Raw genomic sequence first — 27,704 nt, 5'->3', positions numbered from 1 at the left:
TGTCCCAAAAGCAGTCCCAACACCTTACCACTTCTACACCTGGCTATCAGCAGAGCCTTGACTGGCAGTGAAGCAGTTCATTCAGCCTCATTTACTGCCTTTTAAAAAACATTGCTGATATGGCTGACTTGCTTAAACAAATGTAGTTTCTACTAACAATTGAGATGTACAAACTATGGCATAAGGGTACGACAAGCGGATAAGAGGCAATCTGTAATTTCGATTAAGACATCAATGGGCGAGCTAGGACGGACGTAGTCAATATAACTATTTGTTAAGCACTTTGAAATATACAGCGACATAATTCAGAACATGGGCCGTTCTTACAGCGTTCTCCCTGTACACCGAGTCAGAAATGTAGGATAAATAAAGAGGGCATATAAGCAGACAATGAAAGCTCTTACAATATTCAATTATTACATTTCTCTAAAACAGGTTATAGGCTACATATGCACCACCAAGTCAGAAAAGTAGGCAAAATTAAGAGGGTGAGGCACATGGGCAGTTTACTACACAACATACACTTAGTATTACTTTCTTAGCTAGAGTATACATATCTCCCTGGCATATTACATCATTTATGCAGAAGGATAAAATACCTTTTTTGGACTCGTTGTGCTGTGCTCACTTGAACAAGAAGGTGGCACGGCGGTCCTTCGTGAGCAAATGTTGTCATCAAAGTCTGGCATTCTCTGGACTTACGGTGCTTCCAAAACAACTGGGAACTTGGAGAAAAAAAATCTGGTCGAATCATGATGACGTCAGTGATCTTCAGGTCGTAGCTCTAGAAAAGGCCGACTTCCCGATTTACAATTCCGAGTTGGATGACCATCCAAAATGTTTTTTTCCCAGTCGGAGCTCATTTTTTCCCCGAGTTCCCAGTTGTCTTGAACTCACTGAAGTCAGATTTCCCAGTTCCGAGTAACAGTTGTTTTGAGGGCCTGCAGAAATTATGCTGGATTGACAGTATGGCCAATGTTGAATGTCTATCATTTTAAGCTTTGAAAAGAGATCCTTAAACCCAGACTTGGGACCGGACACCCACTCCACTGAATAGCAGGCTAGTGATTGTTTTGCAATGCTTGCAGTTAGCCACTGATTCCTTCAAAACCACTCATTGTTGAATTTGTGATTTCCAACTTGTTGTGTAATGTTCATGTGCAATGGCCGATGAGCACCGATACATTTTATCTATTGTTTGTCTTCATTATTTATCTTAATTTGACAAGGATTAAAAAGGATTTGCCAGTTGATTGTCGACTTCCTTCATGATGATGTATGCTAGCTAAGATTTTGAAAGTATGATGTTGACATGATCAGTCCAATCAAAGCTACAGTACATATAACGTGATTTGACTTTCTCACATTTCATCTGTGGCCAATGACCTTGAGTCTTCTTGGATGGGCACTTCTAATTTAACTCTATGGCAGCACCCAAGGGGCTTGAATTTTCAAGGTCTACCCTTAGATTTGGCGGTGACATAGTGTCCCCATGAGTGACAGAACACTGAGCCAATCACGGCGTAACTAGAAAACATTACCAATCCCTATGCTCCGTATTTTCTGCTGGCTGTCCCACCACCACAGAAAGCACTGAGCTAGGCTGAAACACCTGCATTTTGGAGCTGCCTTACTCAAGAAAGCAAAATTAGACTTATGTGCCACCAATCCCACATGAGGCTTTATTAACTCAATTATTTGTATATATTTTTACCTTGTTTGCAAACTGATATGTGACACGTATTAATGCCAAAATAACATGCAAAACAGGCTCTTTTTTTGTCTGCCCCACCTGCCCTGAATGACGGGTCGCCACTGGGGTCTATGAATAAATGAATTGGTGCTTTCTAGAGAAGACTGGCAGGCGTACCTCATGAAGCTGGTAGAGAATGCAAAGCTGTCATCAAGGCAAAGGGTGGCTACTTTGAAGAATCTAAAATATATTTTGATTTGTTTAACACTTTTTTGGTTACTACATGATTCCATGTGTTATTTCATAGTTTTGATGTCTTCACTATTATTCTACAATGTAGAAAATATCAAGAAAAACCTTATCAATTGCATCAAAATTGTTTTGTAGAGTATTGTCACATCATTGTCATATTGTGATGCTTGTTTCAGAAGGTTGTACATGGAGAATATTTGACAGGGAGGAGTTTATGAATAGCCTGACAATGAAATACTCTGCAGGATTTCTTTGCCCATGTCATCTACAGTTGCAAAAGTCAAATGATAATAGGTGGACCATGATAAATGTTCTAACAACTGTCAAATTGCTGTAACTGCAGTGGACTGAAATGTGAGATGTGAATGCTATATAAAAATAAAATTAATCTCTTTAAAATAGTAGGGATTTGTGAAGAATATCAATTTACCTCACTATTTACAACACCATGTACTTATAATCAGATGAGGGTTGTCACGTGTTGACAACCCTCATCTGTAATTTCTGTGGAAAGAAAACATCCTGCAGTGATACTGTAAGTCTGTCTCTCTGGCCATGTGTCTGGGGTGAATTTCAAGGCAAAAGGAAAGACATTACATTATTAGGCTCAGAGCTCCCTCCAGTGGTCAATATGAACAAATCCCTATTTATAAGGAACATCATTTTTCCTCGCTTATGTTGGAGACAAAATCCTCAATTCACTATAAAGTTCAAATTGAATGTATATCATCAACTCCCTATGAGTAGCTCAGCATAACTTCACCCCTTTCAGATATTTGATAATCGTATTTTTCTTTGGAAAGTTGTTTGTAAATTATTATTAATTTATTTTAATCTGGACCTTTTTCAAACAAAAAGAAACAAATAGAAAACAGGACAGGAACTAAGAGAAAACAGGACAGGAACTAAGAGAAAACAGGAACTAAGAGAAAACAGGACTGGAACTAAGAGAAAACAGGACAGGAACTAAGAGAAAACAGGAACTAAGAGAAAACAGGACTGGAACTAAGAGAAAACAGGACAGAAGCTAAGAGAAATCTAAGAGAAAACAGGACAGGAACTAAGAGAAATCTAAGAGAAAACAGGACTGGAACTAAGAGAAATCTAAGAGAAAACAGGACAGGAACTAAGAGAAATCTAAGAGAAAACAGGACAGGAACTAAGAGAAATCTAAGAGAAAACAGGACAGGAACTAAGAGAAATCTAAGAGAAAACAGGACAGGAACTAAGAGAAATCTAAGAGAAAACAGGACTGGAACTAAGAGAAAACAGGACAGAAGCTAAGAGAAATCTAAGAGAAAACAGGACAGGAACTAAGAGAAATCTAAGAGAAAACAGGACTGGAACTAAGAGAAAACAGGACAGAAGCTAAGAGAAATCTAAGAGAAAACAGGACAGGAACTAAGAGAAAACAGGACAGAAGCTAAGAGAAATCTAAGAGAAAACAGGACAGGAACTAAGAGAAAACAGGACAGGAACTAAGAGAAATCTAAGAGAAAACAGGACAGGAACTAAGAGAAATCTAAGAGAAAACAGGACAGGAACTAAGAGAAAACAGGACAGAAGCTAAGAGAAATCTAAGAGAAAACAGGACAGGAACTAAGAGAAATCTAAGAGAAAACAGGACAGGAACTAAGAGAAAACAGGACAGGAACTAAGAGAAAACAGGACAGGAACTAAGAGACAACAGGACCGAAGCTGAGACAGTCAAACCATAAGGGATGATTATAGTAGTTTATGATGAAGAAGCCTAAACAGCTGGGATCTCTTTCTCTAGGCCACTGACATAATATGGTGATGCTTCTAAACAAACACATGCATCTTATAGGTCCCGTGTGGCTCAGTTGGTAGAGCATGGTGTTTGCAACACCAGGGTTGTGGGTTCGATTCTCACGGGGGACCAGTACGGAGAAGAAGAAAAAAATGTATGCATTCACTACTGTAAGTCGCTCTGGATAAGAGTGTCTGCTAAATGACTAAAATGTATGTTATTAGTATTTTTTATTAACTTAACCATTTTATTTAAAAACAATAAAGATGAGTGATATAAACCTCTAATCTTATCTGTAGCTCTGGTGTGCATAGAGATGATTGTAAATATTTATCATATGGCTGCTAAGTCATCCGTCTTATCCACTTAACTCCCTTGGACTTACGGTCATACCTGTGTGGAGTGTTCTGTATGCGGGAACACGCCCCTAATGCCCTTGCTCTTTACTGTTGGTCATACTGTATGGACCAGAAACTCTATGTGTGCCTCACAAATGGCACCCTATTCCCTATATAGTGCACTACTTTTGACCAGGACTCTGGTTAAAAGTGGTCCACCAAGTAGGCAATAGGGTGCCATTTGGGAGGCATGTCAATGCCTTGACATATAGCTCCTCCACTTCCTTACTCTGACTGTTACTATGGCCATTTTATCAAATGGAATCCACAATGCCTGTCATCTCTGCTGATATACTTTGCTGTACCAACCCTTCTTTATAACTCCTCGTGGTAATCAGACAAACTACAGTAAAGCACCATGCTGACTGGTGATCTACCGTAAAAGATTTTTAAAAATGAGGGTCCACCTCTGATTGATCAGAAGTTGTGATCCATGGATTTGAGCGGTCTGTCTTCACAGTGTGGACTCTGAACAGTGAAACTGCCGACGTAACTAATCATGTCAGATAACCAAGTATCATAGGAGGTTATTTCCTGTATCCATTTACAGGGAATTCTCTTGAGTGGTAGACTGGACAGAATGAAAAATACTGCAGCTGGAAAGCATTATATAGTTAAACAAGGAAAGCTATAGAGAAACAACATGTATCATAATAATTATTTTCTTGGCGTATTTTATTACTTTTTGGGGTTTTGTGGGATTGGTGGCACATAAGTAAAAATACACATATGACAAAAGTAAAGACAAATCTAAACATGTCACATTCTCACATGTATACATCCACTGTCAACCTCTGCATTACCGCTAACTACACACTTCACCCGATCACTAATTAAAATAGAATCTACCTACTTCCCTGCACAGTCACACTGTTATGGTATGTGGTTATACAAAAGATGTGGCAATTACAAAGGCAGTAGGCTGAGGATCTGTGAGTCCCACTAGAAATATCGGTGGTATAAATTACAGTTTGAACTAATCGCATACAGATGAAATCCTTTCAAACAGTAACATTACCACCAACAGCAGGATCATACTGAACACCAACATAATGCACTTCTATGTGCTAGATACAACAGAACTAGACTATAATCTCATATATCATCTACAAAGTCATTTTGAGGAAATCGTGTATCATATAGAATGATCAAGCGTGTTAAATTAAATATATCAAAACAGGTCAAATATAGAATAGTTTACATACAGTGTAATTTGTAATTGTATACAAATCCATTGCATTGTACTGTACAGTGTGAGGACTAGGAGGCTCTAGAAGCCAATCTTTTCCTCATACAGAGAGAGGAGCAACAGGATGCCCCAGCCAGACAGCAGTCCTAAGTTCTGGAGAAGGAACATGAGCCAGGGCCTACGGTTGTCCGCATGGATCATGGTTGGGAGCTGGGAGGAGAAAGAAGCAAGACAATCCACTGCATTTAACTCCTTGTCCAAATATAGCATATTTACAGAGAAAGATAGGCATTAGGGCATTGGTGAAAGACATAGGAGCAACTGTGCCATAACTAGGGGTCAGAGCTCTTCCTGGTCAGGTGACATAGCCAGGAGACACTCAAGGCCCAAGTCATAATTGGGCTTCCCGGGGAAAATGTTGTCTGAAGTTGCAACAGTAACCAAGGCGGCGGGGCTTAGCGAAGGGTCATTTGAACAATTTGTGCGATAGACTCTCATTTGAAGAGAAGCCCAAAGAAGCAATTCCTCACAGCCTGTTTGAGAATGTGGTAAAACTAGTGTACTAACCATATCAGCCAGACCCACATACAGGAAGAGACCAGAGGTGATGGCCGCGATCCACTGCTTGGTGGCCAGGTCAGTAGAGACGGTGAGGGCAATGTAGAGTCCGATGAAGGATGTGAGGGCACTGCCCACGTTCAGCATCAAGGCCTTCTTCACTGACAACCCGCTGTGCAGCAGGATTGCAAAATCACCTGGGAGATGTAGGATGGAGAGGTTTAAAAGGGACGCCAGTGATAAAATGTAGGTCTTAGGTTGATGCCATTGGAGGGATTGTGTGAATAGGAATCTGTATAGAGAGAGAAGACGTGGCTAATCATCTAGCACTACTATTCATCCATTCTAATACTTGACTGTTTGAAATGAAAAAATATTGTTCTGAAATCAAACAGACGCTGCTCAAATATACTTGATATAAAGAAACATCTGAAGTACCAATGTGGCTGGGTCACATTCCCTAAAGACCTCCTTCAACATGGCCAACTAGAGGCGTCAGTCAGTACAACACTCACCCAGTTCGTGAGGCAACTCATGACAGAACACAGCCAAAGACGTGGCAAGGCCGGAATTCCAGGAAACAGAAAAGGCCGCACCGATAGCCAGGCCATCGGCAAAGTTATGTATCGCGTCCCCTATGGTAACCATGTAGGGTAGCAGACGCTGTTCTAGTAGAGGGGAGAGACAGAAGGGAAACTCAGAGAAAGGTTCAGTCGTCTAAAGAAGTAAAGTCAAATTTGGCTATTGTTAATCATGTGTCTAAATTCATATTTCACAATAACAGCAGTATTGGATTAGCCAATGCCATTAGGATCTTCATTTGACCAGTTTCTCACAGCAGGAAAGGTATCCTGTAGCAACAGGAAATATGAATTATTGTGTGGATTATAATTAATGGACATTTTTGTAGGGATTGATACATTTTTAGTTAGGACAAATCAAGTCTGACATTTTAAAGTGGAAATTACAAACTTTAGAAGTCTTTTTAAACCTTAAATTTACTTAATGTTTGCATTTCCTGCAAGAACAGGGTGATCAAATTAAGATCCTACATCTGTAGGAACCAGTGGTGGAAAAAGTACTAAATTGTCCTACTTGAGTAAAAGTAAAGATACATTAATAGAAAGTGATTCAAGTAAAAGTGAAAGTCACCCAGTAAAATACTACTTGAGTAAAAGTCAAAGTATTTGGTTTTAAATATACTTCAGTATCAAACGTAAATGTAATTGCTCAAATATACTTAAGTATGAAAAGTAAAAGTATAAATCATTTCAAATTCTTTATATTAAGCAAACCAGATGGCACAATTTTCATGTTTTTAAAAGAAAAAGTACTTATAGCCACAGGCACACTCCAACACTCAGATGTTATTTACAAACAAAACATTTGTGTTAAGTGATTCCGCCAGATCAGAGGCAGTAGGGATGACCAGGGATGTTCTCTTACTAAGTGCGTCAAATGGACAATTTTTTGGGTCAAAATGTAACGAGCACTTTTAGGTGTCAGGGAAAATAAAAAGTAAAAAGTACATTATTTTCTTTAGGAATGTAGTGAAGTAAAATTTGGCAAAAATATAAATAGTAAAGTAAAGTACAGATACCCCAAGAAACTACTTAACTAGTACTTTAAAGTATTTTTACACTGGTAGGAACTGGCAAGCTAGCGGTTATACTGTAGAGTGACTACAACTACACCATTGAATATTGTGCTTGAATTGTTTATAAAGATTACATAAAGGATGATGTCTCATTTTAATCATGTCAGATAAATAAATTGTTGTCACTGTTTATATTATCATTTACAATGATATGACAGAGTGTTTTTGGGTGCATCTGCAGCTAAAGCGTTGTACCCCTGTAGTAATGAATCCCTTTATTGCTGTTCCTCATGTAAATGAACAAAGCTCTTTGGTGCACATTACCCTTTGTCACGCTGAATGTGTGTAAACATTGACTAGACTTGACTAGTAAGTTCACAGTATATCAGCTTTCCAGTGAACACCCTGACTGTCAGATGACCTGATGACTTGGGTTGTCTATCTTACCTCTTGAGCGTTGGTTTATTTCTGGAAAGGCTTCCTCTGTGTCCTCACTGTGCTCACTTACAACCTTTTAGGATCAGAATTTTACAGAAGTATAACATCGGAATTATAGCAGGTGTGAACAAGTTAGTGGAGGACAAGGTGTTCAGAGACACGGGTAGTAAAGACTTGAGACTACATACTGTGTCAGGTAAAAACACAGCTTTACTGGCTGTTCAGTCATGGACCTCTGTCTGACTCAGATCTCCAAGAGAGAGGACAGAGGGTTTAGAATATCACAGGTGTGTCTTTGAATAAGTGGTACAGAACCTACCAGATGTATCTGTGAATAAGTGGTACAGAACCTACCAGATGTATCTGTGAATAAGTGGTACAGAACCTACCAGATGTATCTGTGAATAAGTGGTACAGAACCTACCAGATGTATCTGTGAATAAGTGGTACAGAACCTACCAGATGTATCTGTGAATAAGTGGTACAGAACCTACCAGGTCAGTCTGTGAATAAGTGGTACCGAACCTACCAGTTCAGTCTGTGAATAAGTGGTACAGAACCTACCAGGTCAGTCTGTGAATAAGTGGTACAGAACCTACCAGGTCAGTCTGTGAGATGGACTGCTTGTTCTTTTTCTCCTGCATGTACATCTCCAGGACTTTACCATGATCACAGTGATGGGGCTCAGACCCCTCCTGGAAACACAATGGCACAATGTATCGGTCTGTGCCCGGAACATCACAACAAAGAACATGTACAGTTGAAGACGGAAGTTTACATACACTTAGCTTGGAGTCATTAAAACTCGTTTTTCAACCACTCCACAAATGTATTGTTAACAAACTATAGTTTTGGAAAGTCGGTTAGGACATCTACTTTGTGTATGACACAAGTAATTTTCAACAATTGTTTACAGACAGATTATTTCACTTATAATTCATTGTATCACAATTCCAGTGGGTCAGACGTTTACATACACTAAGTTGACTGTGCCTTTAAACAGCTTGGAAAATTCCAGAAAATGATGTCATGGCTTTAGAAGCTTCTGATATGCTAATTGACATCATTTGAGTCAATTGGAGGTGTACCTGTGGATGTATTTCAAGGCCTACCTTCAAACTCAGTGCCTCTTTGCTTGACATCATAGGAAAATCAAAATAAATCAGCCAAGACCTAAGAAAAAAAATGTTTCATCCTTGGGAGCAATTTCCAAATGCCTGAAGGTACCACGTTCATCTGTACAAACAATAGTACGCAAGTATAAACACCATAGGACCGCGCAGCCGTCATACCACTCAGGAAGGAGTGGAAACAGGTACAAAAGTATATCCACAGTAAAACGAGTCCTATATCGACAGAACCTGAAAGGCCACTCAGCAAGGAAGAAGCCACTGCTCCAAAACCGCCACAAGAAAGCCAGACTACGGTTTGCAACTGCACATGGGGACAAAGATCGTACTTTTTGGAGAAATGTCCTCTGGTCTGACGAAACAAAAATAGAACTGTTTAGCCATAATGATCATCGCTATGTTTGGAGGAAAAGGGGCAGGCTTGCAAGCCAAAGAACGCCATCCCAACCATGAAGCAAGGGAGTGGCAGCATCATGTTGTGGGGGTGCTTTGCAGCAGGAGGGACTGGTGCACTTCATAAAATAGATGGCATCATTAGCAAGGAAAATTATATATATATATTGAAGCAACATCTCAAGACGTCAGTCAGGAAGTTAAAGCTTGGTCGCAAATGGGTCTTTCAGATGGACAATGACCCCAAGCATACTTCCAAAGTTGTGGCAAAATGGCTTAAGGACAACAACGTCAAGGTATTGGAGTGGCCATCAAAAAGCCCTGAACTCAATCCTATAGAACATTTGTGGGCAGAACTGAAAAAGCGTGTGTGAGCAAGGAGGCCTACAAACCTGACTCAGTTACACCAGCTCTGTCAGGAGGAATGGGCCAAAATTCACCCAACTAACTGTGGGAAGCTTATGGAAGGCTACCCGAAACGTTTGACCGAGGTTAAACAATTTAAAGGCAATGCTACCAAATAATAATTGAGTGTATGTAAACTTCTGACCCACTGGAAATGTGATGAAAGAAATAAAAGCTGAAATAAATCACTCTCTACTATTATTCTGACATTTCACATTCTTAAAATAAAGTGGTGATCCTAACTGACCAGAGACAGGGAATTTTTACTAGGATTAAATGTCGGGAATTGTGAAAAACTGAGTTTAAATGTATTTGGCTAAGGTGTATGTAAACTTCTGACTTCAACTGTATCTACCGGTGATAGCTAACAATTCTCACATTTTGGAACCAGTAAGACCTGATCAATTTATTTGACCGAAACATTGCACTTTATTAAAAAGGTGTATTGGAGGTGTACGTGTGTGGAATTTCTTTTCACCATGGATCCACCGAACCTGTAAGCTGACAGAACGGAGGTGTTCAGTAAGGAGATAAGGTTTAGAAACAGTGTGAAATGGGAAGGTACCACCTGAACGTGTCCAATAAGAACCCTGATTTTTGTTTCCTGTTGCAACACATTTTGCTACATCGTGCCCTACTGAACACAGCCCAGATGAGACACTACTTACCTCATGGTGATGCAGGGAATGGTGATGGCTGTCCTTGTGAGTGGTGATGATGGAGAAGATAGTCTCCATGAGATAGAAGCAGTAGATGCCAGCCATCATCACCAGTATCTTACAGATGTAGTCTGGAACCTCCTCTGAGTGGCTGTGGTCCGATCCGTCACTGTGAACATGGAGGCCTAGGAACTGAACCAACAGAGGAAACACAGTCACAACCCAGTCTGACACAGTCAGCCCAATGACAGTGTTATGTCATTGTAATGACAGTGTTATGTCATTGTTTTGACAGTGTTACGTAGCTCTTATGAAGGCAGGTTCAAGTAAAGTGTAATATACTACACAAGACCAAATACTGGCGATGCAATCAACCTGTGCAGGGTCCATTACTCTGAAATGGCCTCCTTCACTCACTACTGACAGATGAAAGTCTAGAGTGGAGACCAGAACCTATCCACCATATTGCTTTAACCAATCAAGTCCTCTTAATAAGTGGTTGAGAAGGAGAGGAAGATAAGAAATCATGTCGGACCATTGGGACACATTGTTATGTTGCTCTTATCATTGGCTTTGTAATAACCTAAAGTTCCCTGAAGGAACATGGGGCCATTTCTCTGTTTGCCCGATCTGAAGGGGTCGTTCTTGTTCCTTAAATCACGCCGTTATTATTTGACACTGTAAGTGATGACAGGGTGTGACAGCCTGCTAATACTTCGCCCTGCGATGTTGACATGATGGATCTAAATGGATTGAGCTGCAGCAGCAGGAAGTATCCCCTCCAGACTTCTGCCCTGGGGGAAATAAGGCTAGGAAGCATCAGATGGGACTACTGTATGTGTTGCTCTGACTTATCATGAGGTCTCTCAGACATCTGGCTGATTATTGGGTTGCACTGACATTAACCACAACACTTTAATGAAGTGTTGAGGAGGAAGAGGTCTGGCTGGCTAGATAAGTGGTTTTCTTTTCACATTGGACATTCCAGCACCTATGATGGATGCATAACCAGGCCAGTACAGCGTAGATCAGCTTGAATCAGCTGGGCTCAGTGATGTGGATATGGTACTGTGGTGCTCACCATAGGCAGGAGGTGCAACAGGGCGTCCCCAGTGAGGGAGCCAACGGCCAGGCTGACACAGAACTGGATGACGAGCTGGAAGACACTGCTGCAGGAGGTACACAGCAGCACCATAACGCCAACCAGGGCGGCCAGACAGATCAGCAGATTGGCTATGGAGGCATACGCAAACTCTGTGGGGAGAGAGAATTAACATTAAGGGGTTACAAATATAATAACAGTGCCAGACTGAAGCCAATCAGTCAAGCCACAAAGGTCTGTTAGATAATACATTGTCTGATTATGCTTGAAATAGGCTCTAGTCCTACCGAGTGCAATAGGCTCTAGTCCTACCGAGTGCAATAGGCTCTAGTCCTACCGAGTGCAATAGGCTCTAGTCCTACCGAATGCAATAGGCTCTAGTCCTACCGAATGCAATAGGCTCTAGTCCTACCGAATGCAATAGGCTCTAGTCCTACCGAATGCAATAGGCTCTAGTCCTACCGAATGCAATAGGCTCTAGTCCTACCGAATGCAATAGGCTCTAGTCCTACCGAATGCAATAGGCTCTAGTCCTACCGAATGCAATAGGCTCTAGTCCTACCGAATGCAATAGGCTCTAGTCCTACCGAATGCAATAGGCTCTAGTCCTACCGAATGCAATAGGCTCTAGTCCTACCGAATGCAATAGGCTCTAGTCCTACCGAGTGCAATAGGCTCTAGTCCTACCGAGTGCAATAGGCTCTAGTCCTACCGAGTGCAATAGGCTCTAGTCCTACCGAGTGCAATAGGCTCTAGTCCTACCGAGTGCAATAGGCTCTAGTCCTACCGAATGCAATAGGCTCTAGTCCTACCGAATGCAATAGGCTCTAGTCCTACCAAATGCAATAGGCTCTAGTCCTACCGAATGCAATAGGCTCTAGTCCTACCGAATGCAATAGGCTCTAGTCCTACCGAATGCAATAGGCTCTAGTCCTACTGAATGAAATAGGCTCTAGTCCTACTGAATGAAATAGGCTCTAGTCCTACTGAGTGCAATAGGCTCTAGTCCTACCGAATGAAATAGGCTCTAGTATTTTTGGCCTACAGCCTAAAGTTTTGTGATTTAGAATTTTGGAGCATTCATATTTACAAACATAAGAAATGTATTTCTGCATAGCCTCTCTATAATTCCTTTATCATAAAAAAATTAACAGGCAGGAAAGGGACTTTCTGTATCAAAAGGAAAGGAATGAGTGTTGAATATAGAGTGTACTGTAGCAATCAATAGATCAATCACAAGAGCACACAATGCAGAATCACAGTGGATAGAACTGTAGTAGTTCACTCACTCTCTGTTGTGCTGAGCTGGTCTAATGGTCCAGTGGGGGGAGAGATGCTGTTGCAGGCACCACTGAGGAGCTGCTGGACCAGGGCTGGGCTGAGCCGGGCCACGTCAGACCTGGACAGGCTAGATCCATTCAGCCCATGGATCTTTATCAGCTCCTCCGGGCTGAAACACGTCTACGTGGAGGAAACAGGGTTGAAACACGTCAGCGTGGAGAAAACAGGGCTGAAACACGTCAGCGTGGAGAAAACAGGGCTGAAACACGTCAGCGTGGAGAAAACAGGGCTGAAACACGTCAGCGTGGAGAAAACAGGGCTGAAACACGTCAGCGTGGAGGAAACAGGGCTGAAACACGTCAGCGTGGAGAAAACAGGGCTGAAACACGTCAGCGTGGAGAAAACAGGGCTGAAACACGTCAGCGTGGAGAAAACAGGGCTGAAACACGTCAGCGTGGAGAAAACAGGGCTGAAACACGTCAGCGTGGAGAAAACAGGGCTGAAACACGTCAGCGTGGAGAAAACAGGGCTGAAACACGTCAGCGTGGAGAAAACAGGGCTGAAACACGTCAGCGTGGAGAAAACAGTGCTGAAACACGTCAGCGTAGAGAAAACAGGGCTGAAACACATCAGCGTGGAGAAAACAGGGCTGAAACACGTCAACGTGGAGAAAACAGGGCTGAAACACGTCTATGTGGAGAAAACAGGACTGAAACATCTACGTGGAAGAAACACGGCTGAAACACATCTGCGTGGAGGAAACAAGCAATATTTCAAAAAAACACTTTCCGTCACAGAATATGTATCGCCCCCGATATGTGGTAATTGCTACAGTTGAAAATACAGTGCCGTGTGTCAGTGTAAAATGGAAGTGCAAATGAATTCTTCAATTAATATACCTCTGTCAGAATACTGTGTCCCAAATGGATCACTACTCCCTTTGTAGTGCACAACTTTTGACCAAAGTCCATTGGCCTATTCTTTGAATTGACACTCCTTGTCGCTAACTGATTGACTGACAGTAAGATGTCATTGGCCATTCACAAAGTGGGGACCAATATATTACAAGTAACATGTTATTATCCCTCAGCAGTGTTCCTTCTCATTCAGATTTCTCTAATATAGATATTACCATGGGGAGAATCCTACAGCTGCCAATAGCTCAGGCCATCTACTGCACATCTGAGGCTCATTGTAATGCACTGGAGATGCAGCGGACAGCAGGGGTTTAGCAGTCTGATAATGAGTCAGAGTGAAGGAGCCTGTGTGTGCGTGCGTGCATGCATGCGTGCGTCGTTAAGCCCCTGAAGGTCTCTTCAGGAGATTGGAGCGATGGCCTTGACCTAATTACAGACAAAGCACCATGGTGGTTGAGTATAACAATTACCAGTTCCCAGCTGCTGATGTTCCTCTGGTGGTACCCCTCCTCATGACTCTTCCTGAAGGCATCACCTCCACTTCGACCCCCACGACCCTTGCTAACAGTACTGTGGTCACTATGGTCATGGTCAATGTGGTCATCGTGACCATGGTCATCTTTGTGTCCCTCTTGATCCTCTTCGTGGATTCCACCCAGTTGCAGGCTCTTCATAAGACCTTCCAGCTCTACAGAGATTAATCACAATGATATGGTTAGTTGGTGGTAGAGTATATTAGCAGGCCATTGAGGAACAGTAATATAGTGGTAGAGTATATTAGCAGGCCATTGAGGAACAGTAATATGCTGGTAGAGTATATTAGCAGGCCATTGAGGAACAGTAATATGCTGGTAGAGTATATTAGCAGGCCATTGAGGAACAGTAATATGCTGGTAGAGTATATTAGCAGACCATTGAGGAGGGGTAATATGGTGGTAGACTATATTAGCAGGCCATTGAGGAACAGTAATATGGTGGTAGAGTATATTAGCAGACCATTGAGGAACAGTAATATGGTGGTAGAGTATATTAGCAGGCCATTGAGGAACAGTAATATGGTGGTAGAGTATATTAGCAGGCCATTGAGGAACAGTAATATGCTGGTAGTGTATATTAGCAGACCATTGAGGAACAGTAATATGGTGGTAGAGTATATTAGCAGGCCATTGAGGAACAGTAATATGGTGGTAGAGTATATTAACAGGCCATTGAGGAACAGTAATATGCTGGTGGAGTATATTAGCAGACCATTGAGGAACAGTAATATGGTGGTAGGGTATATTAGCAGGCCATTGAGGAACAGTAATATGGTGGTAGAGTATATTAACAGGCCATTGAGGAACATTAATATGCTGGTAGAGTTTATTAGCAGACCATTGAGGAACAGTAATATGGTGGAAGAGCATATTAGGCCATTGGGGAACAGCAATATAAACTCTCATTATCCAGGCTTCATGGGGTTATAGCATAGGGTTTGAGGGTAACATTAACATAGGGTTTGAGGGTAACATTAACATAGGGGTAGAGGATAACATTAATAGCGTCATGCTAAATGAATGATGAACTATGTATTGCACAAGATGGATTAATGAGTGGGTTGATGTTACAGTACAGCCAGGAGCATGAGTAATGCTCCTGGCTGTACTGTAATAATAATAAAACGAAACAGTGCGAGGAAAATGATTCATACTAAATAGGGATAGTAGTTTGTAATGAGGCAATATTACAGCACGGACATTTTGTATACACAGGAATAGTTGTTTCTTACTGTACCGTGTATGGTAATGTTGTCAGAACCGAAGGAGTTGAATATGAAATCCAGAAAGTAGTCTTCTTCAGGCAGTGCTCTGGCAGTCATGCAGTCACCTCGCAAAGCATGGTAAACTATGTATCCAAACACCACATCCATGTTGTGTGGGCCACCATCATTCATCTCCTCCAAGATATCTTGACCAGTAAGACAGTGCTAAATGACCACGATAACACGGGACAAACACACACCGTTGAATAGAATAGAAATATTTTGTTGAAACAAATCTACTCAAATGAGTTTGTTAGAAAACAGGTCACTGTTGCTAACAGTAGTTCATTGGTTTTCTGTTGCACAACCTTAGAAAGGTAGAGTTTATAAAATGTGTTGCCATTCTTATTAACACAGCAGCACCAACCTGGTCGTACTGCTGATCAGGCTTGTAGTGCTTCTTCAAGTTATGGAGCAGTGTTTCTATCCCACTGCTCTCCATGTCTCCGTGTCCATCCCCATGGTCATAGCCTGTGATCTCATGGATGAAGTGGTCCGTCTCGTCCCCCCACCTCCCTGCCCTCACGGCAGAGCAGGCCTCTGAGGGAGAGCCGAGGTACAGGCAGCATCCTGCCGCTACTCTGAAGAAGCCCTCGTTGTGAAGGAGACCACCAGTGCTGGTGAAGTTACCCACCAGCTGGTCTACTGACTGCACAGACAGGCACTAGAAACAAGCAGGGTGGCTTCAGTGTTTCATGGAGATTATTTATTTACTCAGTACAAATATAGGCCTAATTTAATGAGAGAAAACCAACGTAGGGTCTTGTATAGTCAGTCATTATGACCACAAAGCTAAAGGAGTTTGGGTTGGGTGAACGTGAGAAAATAAAAATCTAATTTTCTGATCTTTAACAGCTATTCTCAGGCTTTTTGAGTCAGGACATACAGTGACTTGGCCTATTATCTAACAGATTATTCTGTAGAGTCTACCAGAAACCCAGAACCGATTAGTGAAGGTGCTGGAGGCAAAATGCTAAACTGGAGAAACAGAAGAAAAAAAGTCTTGACACACTTTAAGTCAGATGCACATTTCTTTTAAAAGAGCCTGAGCTTGATGAAGGTCGACTGACCGAAAGCTCCGTATCTATTAAAATAAATGTGCATCTCACTGGAAGTGTGCAGACTTCTTCCTGATTCTCCAGTACCATGACCACGTATGAGTAAGATCTCGAGCCATTGTTGTATTAGCAGAACATGCCGTCTAACTACTGATCATTAGTGTTAGTCCCAAACATGTTTGGCCAATTGATAACACATCTCTCACATAACGTGTGATAGAAAACGTCCTCTACATGGTCACAAGGGCAGATTACACTTGCCAGGTAAAGTCCAAGGCCTTCAATGTCTGAACAACAGAAAAAAAATGTATGTTTACATGTTTTTCTACTGTAATCAAATGAAACTAAAATGAACACTTATTGGAGTACTTGTGGTGCATTGGCATGATGGACAGAGTCATTTTAATTTTTTACATTGAATGTATTAAATAAAACAGAATGCCCAGTCATTAAGACGTTTAAACAGGCTGCACAGTAATAGGGTAAAACAACCACGATATATTTTTTTAAGTATTTTTTTTTTTTTTACACATTAGCCATTTAAGTCAAAGCCATTGCTATAATCTATGATAATACCCTAACACATGGAATTTGATAAATATTGATCAGGTGTTTTACGTCATTGGTAGAACATAATGATTTTAATAAATCTGGTACAAAACAATCTGCAATGACGACGTCGTGTATTCTCTCTATATAATACCTACATAATAATAGCCAGAATCATTATTGTTATCATTATCATATAATTATTATTATTATAATTATAATAATAATTATTATTATTATTATTATGGAGCACGCATTCAACTTTTGAATTGCTCAGTGCTCACGATATATGTATCAATAAAAAAATACTTTGTTAGAGACTGGTCAATAAAAATAAAAAAAATACAGATTTAGGCTTAACAAACTAGGTCTGAAAAAGCACTATGATAAATGTACATTGCTGTATTCCATTGTGTGTAGCGCACGGCACAGTAACAGGTGCAGGTTGGACCTCGACCTTTCCTAAAACCAAGTTGAAGCGAGTGTAAGAAAAAAGTTACCTTTTCACACGACACACCAGGGCACTGCACACGCTTCTCCAACAGTTTGAAAAAGGAGCGAACTGACATTTCATCCAGGTATTCCTCTCCTGGCGAAACGAGCTCCACCACTTTCCCGTATACATCCATAGGTGAACACCACGCATAGCTGAATAGGTGAAAACTCAGACATAGGAGAATAACGGGAAAATACCTATATACAGTTTCCATTGTTCTATTAAAATATAAATCCTCTTTAAAAAAATAAAATAAAAAGTGCAAAAACAGTGAGTTTATAGAAAGAGATGATTCCGAGTGGCGCATATGCAGTCCACACACGGTTTTAAGTTCACCAAACAGCTATCTATAAATCAGCTAAGTTAGAGATTTCCTTGACCTGTTAGCTCGTCTTTGATTGGTCCAGAGGTGAGTTGCGCTTCTCTACCAGTCCATAAATAGGAAACCATTGCAGTTCACCCTGAATAAGGGGTACAGGTCCAAAATCACCTGTCTTCAATGTACACTCAGCATCAGCTGACATAATGGCAAGAGTTATGTCAATAAGACATGTTGCTAGGAATACAGGCAAAATATTTGTGCCAACTGATTTCACTTACATCCTCAATGGTGACCAATACCCTGATGATGAGCCTTCCCTGCTCTCTCTCCAGTGGTGAATATATCTAATATATTAGCTAACATTCCCATATATTAAATATTGTGTATTGGGAAAATGAATAAACATGTAACAAAGAATTACTGACAGTGTAGAAACAAAACAAATAATACACATTTCTACAGAACCTTTTTGTAAAACATGTATACTAATACATGAATTGAAGGATATATTTTGAGAAACAACCAACACAGTTTAGGACATTTATTGATGAATCAATTCAGAGGCCCCATTCTCCATGTATAACCATTCTGTGGAATAAAAGTACTTTCCATGGACATCATTCAACATATGCTCTGACCGTGTGACTGGATGATTGGGTTTCATATTTAAAGGCCAATAGTTTTTCCTGACCATGGCTAAGAGAAACTCCGGGCCCTACCCACAATGATTAATGGACTGATGACTTCACTCTACACCACATCAGTGACTGGGCCAGGTGAGGCTGGTCTGGCAGAACTACCAAACACATCCTTGTGTCAATGGTCAGCAGGAAATGAGGGGGAGATCACCCATCTCCAAGTCAACATGAAGCTGTTTGAAGGGTCTTTAGATGTAAGCATGAACATCCAAATCAGGTACTCAAAGTTGGCCTACAGTAGTTTGCCACCTATGTCACTTTGAACATATTTGGATGAAATAACATCATGTTCAGCAGGGTTGTGCACAGACCTTTGGTGGGGCAGGGTCAGCAGGGTTGGCACAGACCTTTGGTGGGGCAGGGTCAGCAGGGTTGGCACAGACCTTTGGTGGGGCAGGGTCAGCAGGGTTGTGCACAGACCTTTGGTGGGGCAGGGTCAGCAGGGTTGGCACAGACCTTTGGTGGGGCAGGGTCAGCAGGGTTGTGCACAGACCTTTGGTGGGGCAGGGTCAGCAGGGTTGGCACAGACCTTTGGTGGGGCAGGGTCAGCAGGGTTGGCACAGACCTTTGGTGGGGCAGGGTCAGCAGGGTTGTGCACAGACCTTTGGTGGGGCAGGGTCAGCAGGGTTGGCACAGACCTTTGGTGGGGCAGGGTCAGCAGGGTTGGCACAGACCTTTGGTGGGGCAGGGTCAGCAGGGTTGGCACAGACCTTTGGTGGGGCAGGGTCAGCAGGGTTGGCACAGACCTTTGGTGGGGCAGGGTCAGCAGGGTTGTGCACAGACCTTTGGTGGGGCAGGGTCAGCAGGGTTGGCACAGACCTTTGGTGGGGCAGGGTCAGCAGGGTTGGCACAGACCTTTGGTGGGGCAGGGTCAGCAGGGTTGGCACAGACCTTTGGTGGGGCAGGGTCAGCAGGGTTGGCACAGACCTTTGGTGGGGCAGGGTCAGCAGGGTTGGCACAGACCTTTGGTGGGGCAGGGTCAGCAGGGTTGGCACAGACCTTTGGTGGGGCAGGTGCTGAAAGTGAAAAAATGCCTCCCCTCCCCTTCATTTAATTCATGAAAAATAATGTTCTACTGCTCCTGTAGACAATTCTCCATATAATTATTTTTTTATAAATAACATTCCTTAATTCTCTGCAAAAACACATTCATCACACATTGTAGGCTAAGCAAGCTAGAAGCGCAGATGAAAGAGAGTTTGTTATAAGGATATTTGCTACAGGTGGAAATCATTTAAAACAATGTTTTATTATACATTTTGCAGGATGAAATCTCTTGAGATGCACCATCTCGTTTTCAAGAGTGTCCCCCCAAAAAATGAAAAAATATGACAGGTCTGAGATACAGTATCTTGCTCATTCAGGTGAAATAGAATTGGGTTAGTTTATGACAAAGTTCATCCTCTCTCTCAGCTGTTTAAAAGTCCATCTACACCTCTTCCTTAAGCCTGTACAAAGAAACAGCCAAACATATCTTGTTATCTAGGCCAACACAGTTTAATCAGACATACAATACCTGGAACAAAACCTCCCAGGAGGCAGTAGTCTCTCTCACTGCTCTTATACTGAACATCAGACACATGCACAGATAGGGCTCTAAGGGTGCTGGAGCACTGGCTGTTCTGCCTTCCTATGAAAATAGTGCCACTTTTTTGGTACTAATTACTTTTTATTTAAATGTCTCTTTTCTCTGTTGTAACTTTAAAATGCAACAAATTGCCCAAAAAACATTTAGCGCCATCAGGACGTGGCCGGTGACACCGTTTCTTGAAAGGCCCATAACTTGGAAACTTGACTGCTGACATACAATACATTTTAGAACTGTATCAAGAGGACTAATGAAAACAATTCCAAAAGATAATGTTTTAAACCTATAGGGGAACTCCACTCAAAAACTATCCAAAATCTTAACTTTGAACATTGGACATTTGGATAAATGTCTATTCTGCAGTGAGAGAGCTTATTGAGATGAGAGTATTAATGCTCACGAATGAATTCTCTGTTATGCAATTGTTAATTGGATCTGAAGTTGTAGTTTTTTTGTAGTTGGGAGAAACAAAGAAATATGCTAATTGCATCAAAAAAATATTACATTTGGAAATATACTTAAGTAGCAACAGCTTGAAAATATTGATTATGGTATGTTATTGTAACAAAACAATAGAGTTACAAAATGTCTGTATTGTAAATTCAAATCAACTTAAAAGACACGCTCCAGTACTTTGGAAACGAGTATTTTTTTAAACCTCCTGCTTTGGGCTGGATGTGTCAATGTGTAGTTCATACATGCATAATCTATGAGCAGAATTACTGTTTTGCCACAAAATCCCTAGATTGAAAGAGACTTTTCTGGAAAGTGTGCCGCGCCATTGTCTTGCATGTCAACATTTCCCCCCACGTGGGCCAACCCCCTACGCAGTGGTGGACATCTCCAGTCCTCTGGGGCCTGATTGGTGTCACACTTCTTCTCCATCCCCAGTAAACACAGCTGATTAATCAAATGACATTCTAAACTGAAGATCATGATTAGGTGATTATTGGAGTCAGGTGTGTTAGCTGGAGAAAAACTGCCACCAATCAGGCCCTCGAGGACTGGAATTGCCCATCCCTGCACCTAGAGGATCACCTCTGACCTGTATCAGCAAGATACTGTATACTGAATCTGTCACCTGTCAGCCTTAAATTAGAGCGTGACATCACATTATCAAAAGAACACAGTAATCTGATAAATGTTAAAACATTTTTTTTTTTTAAATGACATTAACATTATAACACATTCTGATTCACATTTTGCCACGACAATTCCCCATAGACAATATTATAATTTCCTATTTCTAATGTTTTGTTTCATAGATAACCCTCTCCCGTACAACAAGGTTGCCAGGGACAGCAAGCAATTGAAGATAGCTCTCCATACAGTGAATGCATGCTACCTGACAAAGTTCAGTCGACTAAGAGATAAGGTTTATTATCTTGAGTTATAAAAAAAAAAATACAGCTGTACAACTTCTCAAATGGTCATTATTCTTTTCAGATAATAAAATAAACATACACATTGAGAAACAGACACCTCACAAGTCCTCAACTGGCAGGTTCATTAAATAGTACCCGTAAAACACCAGTCTCAACGTCAACAGTGAAGAGGTGACTCCGGGATGCTGGCCTTCTAGGCAGAGTTGCAAAGAAAAAGCCATATCTCTGAGGCAAAACAAGGCACGGGAGAACTGTGCCTGAACCTTGTACCCAAATTTGAGCGGGAGGCTAATTAAAAAAGAACTCAATTTGAACCTCAACCTTCAATCAAAGTGTCCTGAGCATACAAAAGTTTTAATAACATCAAGCACTTACCCTTACGTTGCATACAAAATATATTTTATTAAATGGGCATACAAAGAACATTACATGAAATGTACAGTATACCAAACAAACAAAAATAGAGAAACCATAAAACAGCCATTTATAAATAATAAAAGAATGTGTTAATGGATGCAACTGAGGTAAGATTTCTTTAAATGTTTTACATTATTTACTTCTTTTTCTTTTTTAGATAGAGTAGGTATTACATCACTTGAATCGAATGATCTCCTGAATAGCAATGCGCATGATTTCATTAAAATCAAACTGGATGTATTTTCTCCAGTATCTCTTGTCCCTGCCGAAGGTCTGAGCTGGGTAACATGGACTTCCTGGAAACAAAAGATAGAGGGTGTTCCAGTTGACTTACTAACACTATAGAGGGTGTTCCAGTTGACTTACTAACGCTATAGAGGGTGTTCCAGTTGACTTACTAACGCTATAGAGGGTGTTCCAGTTGACTTACTAACGCTATAGAGTGTGTTCCAGTTGACTTACTAACGCTATAGAGTGTGTTCCAGTTGACTTACTAACGCTATAGAGGGTGTTCCAGTTGACTTACTAACGCTATAGAGGGTGTTCCAGTTGACTTACTAACGCTATAGAGGGTGTTCCAGTTGACTTACTAACGCTATAGAGGGTGTTCCAGTTGACTTACTAACGCTATAGAGGGTGTTCCAGTTGACTTACTAACGCTATAGAGGGTGTTCCAGTTGACTTACTAACACTATAGAGGGTGTTCCAGTTGACTTACTAACACTATAGAGGGTGTTCCAGTTGACTTACTAACACTATAGAGGGTGTTCCAGTTGACTTACTAACGCTATAGAGGGTGTTCCAGTTGACTTACTAACGCTATAGAGGGTGTTCCAGTTGACTTACTAACACTATAGAGGGTGTTCCAGTTGACTTACTAACACTATAGAGGGTGTTCCAGTTGACTTACTAACACTATAGAGGGTGTTCCAGTTGACTTACTAACACTATAGAGGGTGTTCCAGTTGACTTACTAACACTATAGAGGGTGTTCCAGTTGACTTACTAACACTATAGAGGGTGTTCCAGTTGACTTACTAACACTATAGAGGGTGTTCCAGTTGACTTACTAACACTATAGAGGGTGTTCCAGTTGACTTACTAAAGCGGCTTTCCAAAATCAAGTCTTATTTCAACTTGGCAGTGTAAATATAGCAGCCATTGTTTATAGGTTTCAGTGACCAGCCAGAGGAAAATACTATCCCTCCTCCGGGGATAGGTACTCAGTGTAAAGCCAATTAGTACACACCTGGGCCCACTAATTGACTTGGTGTCTCCCTCTATATAGGTGTGCCAGGAGATGAGCTCGAGGTGGATTGGGAGAAGACACGGGGACCTGTGAGGACGTCAGACTTTCCTACTGAAAGTGTCTTCATCTGATGCACCTTGGCTCTATGGGTATTGATAGAGGGAAGCATTCCCCCTCTAAATATGACTTGGAGACGATAGTCTAAAGACAAGGGGAGCCGTCTGTTGTTTTTTGGCCACGGCCTTTTGGTCTGCTGCTTAGTTTATGTACTTTTTCTTTATGCCGTTTCAGCGTTGGACGCTACCTTGTACTGGAACTATTTTGTTAGGCGAAAGAAATCCCATTTAGAGACAATCCAAAAGGAACCAGAACCACTGCCTCCAGTCTTTTCATTTCATGCCTCTCTCACCTGTGTTAAGGTGTTTCAGACTAGCTGATCCGTCACACCAAATAAACTTTTATCTACCCCCCCTCTGTATCACACCCTCACACTGAAAACATGTCTACAATCAATAGGTTAGACAGAGAAATTAAATATCACACTGTATACTCTTAGGCCTACACTATTGTACCGTAGCTATGACTCAGCCACAAAGTTGGTTCCAGTCAAGTCTTTGGCCACGTTTGAGTGGGTCAAGCAAAAACACTAAATGATTGAACCTCCTGCAATGGCTTCAGGGTGCAGTGGACTGCATGACCTTAGATCATGTAGGCTCAAGTCGGACAATTTAATCCCCATAATGTAACACTGATTGAAAATCAATGATCATCACTGACTGCATAAAAGTGACTGGCACAACTGGGCCCATACAGTTCAGACACATGGCACTAAGCAAGCCACCCCCCTAGTGACAAGAAGCCAGCATACTATATTATTAGACACTGAAGTAGTTCTGGGCGTTTGCAAAATAAAACATTTTAAAAATGGGAAAACTTACCAATTCCAAAGAATATTCTAGCGACGGCTCTGCCAGAGAACTTCTCATCACTGCGGTTGCCCAGGAAACTCTGAATATCTGCTCTGATCTGACCCTCGAAGTCCTTCATCTGAAGACCAACAAAACCCATCAGAATCACCTTTATTGGCATAGTACATTTACCAGGCAGAAGTCTGACCTGGTGAAATGATACAGTAAAAACAGAACAATTACACGTAGGACAGACAATATAAAGTAGAAATATTGTAAACTCACTACGTTACTCTAAATGGGAAAGTCCTGTTCTTACCAGATTCAGCTCTATTAGGTCATTCATTATAAAAGGTACTTTATTACAGTTAGAATTCGCTAAAGGATTTAGTTTCACTTACATTTGGTAAAAACCATCAGGGAATTTTAGGAGAGAGACGAACCTTGCATTTCAACAACACCTCCTCCTCATCATCCTTCTCCTCCTGGAACTTCCTGCTCAGGTCCAGTTCTCTCCTCTTGTCAAAGTAATCCCCCAGAAGCCCTTTCAGCTTCAGGCTTCGGCTCTCGTCCAGCTTGTCCGTGCAGAAACTGCAGCTCTTGTATGCGACGCTGCGAGAGAGAGAGACATACAGTGTGGCAGAACTCAATGCAGGCAGAGACCTTTCCAAGTAAAGAGTAATACACATGTATGTCACCTGAAAGACATACAGTAGCATATACTAATCTATAAATGTCTTATAAATATCAATGTCTTAAACATACTTCAAGCACCATTGGGTTAACAGCTCCAATAATAGCCCTACAAAGCCATGAAACTCTGGTAACCAGGATTTTCCTCTACGGTCACATTTGTTGCTATAATACTGTTGGAGAGTAACCTAGTGTTGGTATGAGTTCTGAATACTGGTGTAGTGTAGGTTGGTGCTGACCTGCGGAAGGCCTTGAAGCAGGCTTTGAGCTGGTACAGTTTGGTCCTCTCCTGGGCCACCACCCTGCCATGCAGGAACTCACACACCGGTCCATCTCATCTGGGGTCAAGTCACCGTAGGAACGGAAGTAGAAGGACAGGTTGGAGAACTCCACCAAGACTCCTGGAGAAGACAGGAGATGTATGATATGGAGATCGGGAATGTATAATTATCTCTCTTTTATCCAAATCTAAACACACACACACTTTAAATTCTGTACGAAATAATATTATATTTGTAATCATACCCATCTCTGACAATGCTCCACTGTAGTTTGCATTTTTTTTAAACTATAAAAGCACACCTCTGTTAGTGGCCCACTGTAGTTGTCGGAGGCCTCTCTTCACCAGACCCAGCTGCCAGCCCATAGTGTCTGCCACCTCCACCACGTCAAAGTCCACCGAATCACAGGTCTCCACTCGCTCCCCTGCCAGCCGTTTCCGGGCTAACACTACGGCAACAGGTGGGCAGCTGCCAATCAGACGACACATATCCATCATCACAACACCGACTCCACCCCTCAACATACAGTACCAGTCAAAAGTTTGGACACACCTACTCATTCAAGGGTTTTTCTTTATTTTAACTATTTTCTACATTATAGAATAAAGACATCAAAACTATGAAATAACACATGGAATCATGTAGTAACCAAAAAAAGTGTTAGATTTTAGATTCTTCACAGTAGCCACCCGTTGCCTTGATAACAGCTTTGTACACTCTTGGCATTCTCTCAACCATCTTCATGAGGTAGTCACCTGGAATGCATTTCAATTAACAGGTGTGCCTTGTTAAAAGTTAAAAAGGAAAGACATTCCACAAATTAACACATTTGAGCTAATCAGTTGTGTTGTGACAAGGTAGGGGGATATACAGAAGATAGCCCTATTTGGTAAAAGACCAAGTCCATATTATGGCAAGAACAGCTCAAATAAGCAAAGAGAAACAACAGTCCATCATTACTTTAAGACATGAAGGTCAGTCAATCCAGAACATTAAGAACTTTGAAAGTTTATTCAAGTGCAGTCGCAAAAACCATCAAGCGCTATGATGAAACTGGCTCTTACGAGGACCGCCAAAGGAAAGGAAGACCCAGAGTTCTCTGCTGCAGAGGAGAAGTTCATTAGAGTTACCAGCTTCATAAATTGCAGCCCAAATAAATGCTTCACAGAGTTCAAGTAACAGACACATCAACAGTTCAGAGGAGACTGCATGAATCAGGCCTTCATGGTCGAATTGCTGTAAAGAAACCACTACTAAAGGACACCAATAAGAAGAGACTTAGTTGGGCCAAGAAACACAAGCAATGGACATTAGAGCAGTGGGAATCTGTCCTTTGGTCTGAAGAGTCAAACATTTTGTTGGTTCCAACCGCCGTCTTTGTCAGATGCTGAGTAAGAGAATGGATGATCTCTGCATGTGTGGTTCCCACCGTGAAGCATGGAGGAGGTGGTGTGATGGTGTGTGGGTGCTTTGCTGGTGACATTGTCAGTGATTTATTTAGAATTCAAAGCACACTTAACCAGCATGGCTACCACAACATGCAGCGATACGCCATCCCATCTGGTTTGATGGGAAGCAGAGTGATGGAGTGCTGCATCAGATGACCTGGCCTCCACAATCACCCGACCTCAACCCAATTGAGATGGTTTGGGATGAGTTGGACAGCAGAGTGAAGGAAAAGCAGGCAACAAATGCTCAGCATATGTGGGAACTCCTTAAAAATGGTTGGAAAAACATTCCAGGTGAAGCTGGTTGAGGGAATGCCAAGAGTGTGCAAAGCTGTCATCTAGGCAAAGGGCGGCTACGTTGAAGAATGTAAAATGTAAAATATATTTTGATTTGTTTAACACTTTTTGGTTACTACATGATTTCATACATATTATTTCATAGTTTTGATGTCTTTAATATTATTCTACAATGTAGAAAATAGTCAAAATAAAGAAAAATCCTTGAATGAATAGGTTTGTCCAAACTTTTGACTGGTACTGTAAACATTACTTACTTACACCAAAACAGTTTAAGCACATTGTAAACATTAGTCATCTATTGCCTGTACATGAAAACACCAAACCGATCACATGTCCCACTGCCTTTACTGGACCAAAATAACATCAGGAGTATGAAATACACACCTACATATAAAAACACAACCTAGCAAACAGCTAAACAGTCTACTGTAACAGTCTACTGTAACAGTCTACTGTAACAGTCTACTGTAACAGACTGGCCAGGTGTTGAGATTGACTTTGCAGAACTTGTCGAATAAGAAAACTTTTAAACATGTTTTTCTATGACCCTGGTTTTGTGATGTTGTCCTACATTTTGGTGAGTTTGCGGAGTTGATGCGGGCCGTTGTAACAGACCATCTTACAGGTGGAGAGGGTGGGGTGGAGCAGCTCTACCCACTGTTGAGGGTGCAGCTCCAGGTAGCACAGCAGAGTCTCCAAACCTGACACACAGTGATATAACTTCAATC

The 27,704-nt window shown here is 41.5% G+C and overlaps 2 protein-coding genes across 2 annotated transcripts in view; both read right to left on the bottom strand.

Moving 5' to 3' along the window:
• Positions 1-4,771: 4,771 nt before the first annotated feature.
• LOC106597642 (zinc transporter ZIP4) lies at positions 4,772-18,040 on the bottom strand. Its single transcript, XM_045709303.1, has 12 exons — positions 17,692-18,040; positions 15,952-16,248; positions 15,557-15,749; positions 14,254-14,471; positions 12,875-13,046; positions 11,565-11,737; positions 10,493-10,675; positions 8,496-8,591; positions 7,906-7,969; positions 6,377-6,529; positions 5,871-6,058; positions 4,772-5,513 (listed from the first exon to the last, which is right to left on the bottom strand). The coding sequence occupies exons 1-12, from the start codon at positions 17,992-17,994 to the stop codon at positions 5,385-5,387; spliced, it is 2,169 nt and encodes a 722-aa protein (XP_045565259.1). The 5' UTR covers positions 17,995-18,040; the 3' UTR covers positions 4,772-5,384.
• Positions 18,041-22,142: 4,102 nt separating this feature from the next.
• Positions 22,143-27,704, bottom strand: part of LOC106588962 (ATP-dependent DNA helicase Q4) — a 30,254-nt gene continuing 24,692 nt past the window's right edge. The window contains 7 exon segments of the mRNA XM_045709301.1: positions 22,143-22,393; positions 24,285-24,393; positions 24,698-24,866; positions 25,187-25,274; positions 25,277-25,348; positions 25,530-25,696; positions 27,548-27,677. Coding sequence (XP_045565257.1) covers positions 22,272-22,393; positions 24,285-24,393; positions 24,698-24,866; positions 25,187-25,274; positions 25,277-25,348; positions 25,530-25,696; positions 27,548-27,677 — 857 coding nt within the window. The 3' untranslated portion in view covers positions 22,143-22,271.

Source organism: Salmo salar, chromosome ssa27, assembly GCF_905237065.1.
Source record: "Salmo salar chromosome ssa27, Ssal_v3.1, whole genome shotgun sequence".
Lineage (NCBI taxonomy): Eukaryota > Metazoa > Chordata > Actinopteri > Salmoniformes > Salmonidae > Salmo > Salmo salar.
This window is presented reverse-complemented; position numbering and strand designations above follow the sequence as displayed.